This window comes from Salmo trutta, unplaced genomic scaffold (genome assembly GCF_901001165.1).
Source record: "Salmo trutta unplaced genomic scaffold, fSalTru1.1, whole genome shotgun sequence".
NCBI lineage: Eukaryota > Metazoa > Chordata > Actinopteri > Salmoniformes > Salmonidae > Salmo > Salmo trutta.
Window position 1 is genome coordinate 9,907 of NW_021823075.1, and position 3,774 is coordinate 13,680.

The 3,774-nt window shown below is 57.6% G+C and overlaps 1 protein-coding gene across 1 annotated transcript; it reads left to right on the forward strand.

Moving 5' to 3' along the window:
- Positions 1-311: 311 nt before the first annotated feature.
- Positions 312-1,334, forward strand: LOC115188795 (early nodulin-75-like). The gene has a single exon (XM_029747645.1). The coding sequence runs from the start codon at positions 312-314 to the stop codon at positions 1,332-1,334; it is 1,023 nt and encodes a 340-aa protein (XP_029603505.1).
- Positions 1,335-3,774: the final 2,440 nt, after the last annotated feature.

A 3,774-nucleotide genomic window follows, 5' to 3' on the forward strand; every position in this document is an offset into this window, starting at 1 on the left:
TGAGGCTCAGATACCTCAGAAGCAAATCATCCAAAATCACCCAGTTAAATACATAACTACTCGATATGTAAATCACCCAGTTAAAAACGTAACTACTCAATATGTAAATTACTCAGTTAAATACCTAACTACTCGATATGTAAATCACTCAGTTAAATACGTAACTATTCGATATGTAAATCCAGCGTTAGCGATATAGAAACAGCTGTCGCTATGAAAACCTTCCCCCCAACAACCACTTGTCTTTGCACAGTAATCCTTGTTGTGAGCAACCCACATACCAACCACACCACGACCCAGTCCACATACCCATGACCCAGTCCACATACCCAGAACCAGAACCAGTCCACAGACCCACGACCCAGAACCAGTCCACATACCCAGAACCAGAACCAGTACACAGACCCACGACCCAGAACCAGTCCACATACCCACGACCCAGAACCAGTCCACATACCCACGACCCAGTCCACATACCCAGAACCAGAACCAGTCCACATACCCACGACCCAGTCCACATACCCAGAACCAGAACCAGTCCACATACCCAGAACCAGAACCAGTCCACATACCCACGACCCAGTCCACATACCCAGAACCAGAACCAGTACACAGACCCTCGACCCAGTCCACATACCCAGAACCAGAACCAGTCCACATACCCAGAACCAGAACCAGTACACAGACCCTCGACCCAGTCCACATACCCAGAACCAGAACCAGTACACAGACCCACGACCCAGTCCACATACCAACCACACCATGACCCAGTCCACATACCCAGAACCAGAACCAGTCCACATACCTACGACCCAGAACCAGTCCACATACCCATGACCCAGAACCAGTCCACATACCCACGACCCAGTGCACATACCCACGACCCAGAACCAGTCCACATACCCAGAACCAGAACCAGTCCACATACCCACGACCCAGAACCAGTCCACATACCCACGACCCAGTCCACATACCCAGAACCAGAACCAGTCCACATACCCACGACCCAGAACCAGTCCACATACCCACGACCCAGAACCAGTCCACATACCCACGACCCAGTCCACATACCCAGAACCAGAACCAGTACACATAGCCACGACCCAGTCCACATACCCACGACCCAGAACCAGTCCACATACCCACGACCCAGAACCAGTCCACATACCCATGACCCAGTCCACATACCCAGAACCAGTCCACATACCCCACAACCCAGAACCAGTCCACATACCCACGACCCAGAACCAGTCCACATACCCATGACCCAGCAGAGGAACCCTCCTTCCTCGGAATCATCATCTCAGAACTCTCAGCAAAACAAGTCGCCATAACAACACAAGTCAGATTTTGGCAAAAAAAAGTTCCGTTTAATCTGTTGACAGGATTACTAGGACAGTTCTAATGAGTAGAGAGAAGCTTAGCTTGGCCTGGGGCCCGGGGCCTGGAGATGGGGGATGGGGATGGGGCCTGGGGATGGGGATGGGCCCGGGGATGGGGCCCGGGGATGAGGCCCGGGGATGTGGCCCGGGGATGGCGCCCGGGGATGGGGCCCGGGGATGGGGCCCGGGGATGGGGCCTGGGGATGGGGCCTGGGGATGGGGCCCGGGGATGGGGCCTGGGGATGGGGGATGGGGATGGGGCCTGGGGATGGGGCCTGGGGATGGGGCCCGGGGATGTGGCCCGGGGATGGGGCCCGGGGATGGGGCCTGGGGATGGGGCCTGGGGATGGGGCCTGGGGATGGGGCCCGGGGATGTAGATGGGGATGGGGCCTGGGGATGGGGCCTGGGGATGGTGCCTGGGGATGGGGATGGGGATGGGGCCCGGGGATGGGGCCCGGGGATGGGGCCTGGGGATGGGGCCTGGGGATGGTGCCTGGGGATGGGTATGGGGATGGGGCCCGGGGATGGGGCCCGGGGATGGGGCCCGGGGCCTGGGGATGGTGCCCGGTGCCTTAGCTTAGCTTGGCACGGGGCCCGGGGATGGGGCCGGGGGCCTGGGGATAGGGCCTGGTGATGGGGCCTGGGGATGGGGCCTGGGGATGGGGCCTGGGGATGGGGCCCGGGGATGGGGATGGGGATAGGGCCTGGGGATGGGGCCCGGGGATGGGGCCTGGGGATGGGGCCTGGAGATGGGGGATGGGGATGGGGCCTGGGGATGGGGCCTGGGGATGGGGCCTGGGGATGGGGCCCGGGGATGTGGCCCGGGGATGGGGCCCGGGGATGAGGCCCGGGGATGGGGCCTGGGGATGGGGCCCGGGGATGTGGCCCGGGGATGGGGCCCGGGGATGGGGATGGGGCCTGGGGATGGGGCCTGGGGATGGTGCCTGGGGATGGGGATGGGGCCCGGGGATGGGGCCTGGGGATGGGGCCTGGGGATGGGGCCTGGGGATGGTGCCTGGGGATGGGGATGGGGCCCGGGGATGGGGCCTGGGGATGGGGCCTGGGGATGGGGCCTGGGGATGGTGCCTGGGGATGGGGATGGGGCCCGGGGATGGGGCCCGGGGATGGGGCCCGGGGCCTGGGGATAGGGCCTGGTGATGGGGCCTGGGGATGGGGTTTGGTGCTGAGAGGCTGCCCACATCACGCATGCGTGGTGGTGTTTTATCTCTACTGGTTGGGGGGGTTATGATGTGGTGGTGTTTTATCTCTACTGGTTGGGGGGGGTTATGATGTGGTGGTGTTTTATCTCTACTGGTTGGGGGGGGGTTATGATGTGGTGGTGTTTTATCTCTACTGGTTGGGGGGGGGGTTATGATGTGGTGGTGTTTTATCTCTACTGGTTGGGGGGGTTATGATGTGGTGGTGTTTTATCTCTACTGGTTGGGGGGGGTTATGATGTGGTGGTGTTTTATCTCTACTGGTTGGGGGGGTTATGATGTGGTGGTGTTTTATCTCTACTGGTTGGGGGGGGTTATGATGTGGTGGTGTTTTATCTCTACTGGTTGGGGGGGTTATGATGTGGTGGTGTTTTATCTCTACTGGTTGGGGGGTTATGATGTGTTTTATCTCTACTGGTTTGGGGGTTATGATGTGTTTTATCTCTACTGGTTGGGGGGTGTTATGATGTGGTGGTGTTTTATCTCTACTGGTTGGGGGGGGGGGTTATGATGTGGTGGTGTTTTATCTCTACTGGTTGGGGGGTTATGATGTGGTGGTGTTTTATCTCGACTGGTTGGGGGGGTTATGATGTTTCTTATCTCTACTGGTTGGGGGGGTTATGATGTGGTGGTGTTTTATCTCTACTGGTTGGGGGGGGTTATGATGTGGTGGTGTTTTATCTCTACTGGTTGGGGGGGGTTATGATGTGGTGGTGTTTTATCTCTACTGGTTGGGGGGATTATGATGTGGTGGTGTTTTATCTCTACTGTTTGGGGGTGTTATGATGTGGTGGTGTTTTATCTCTACTGGTTGGGGGGGTTATGATGTGGTGGTGTTTTATCTCTACTGGTTGGGGGGGTTATGATGTGGTGGTGTTTTATCTCTACTGGTTGGGGGGTTATGATGTGGTGGTGTTTTATCTCTACTGGTTGGGGGGGTTATGATGTGGTGGTGTTTTATCTCTACTGGTTGGGGGGGGTTATGATGTGGTGGTGTTTTATCTCTACTGGTTGGGGGGGGTTATGATGTGGTGGTGTTTATCTCTACTGGTTGGGGGGGTTATGATGTGTTTTATCTCTACTGGTTGGGGGGGTTATGATGTGGTGGTGTTTTATCTCTACTGGTTGGGGGGGTTATGATGTGTTTTATCTCTACTGGTTGGGGGGGGTTATG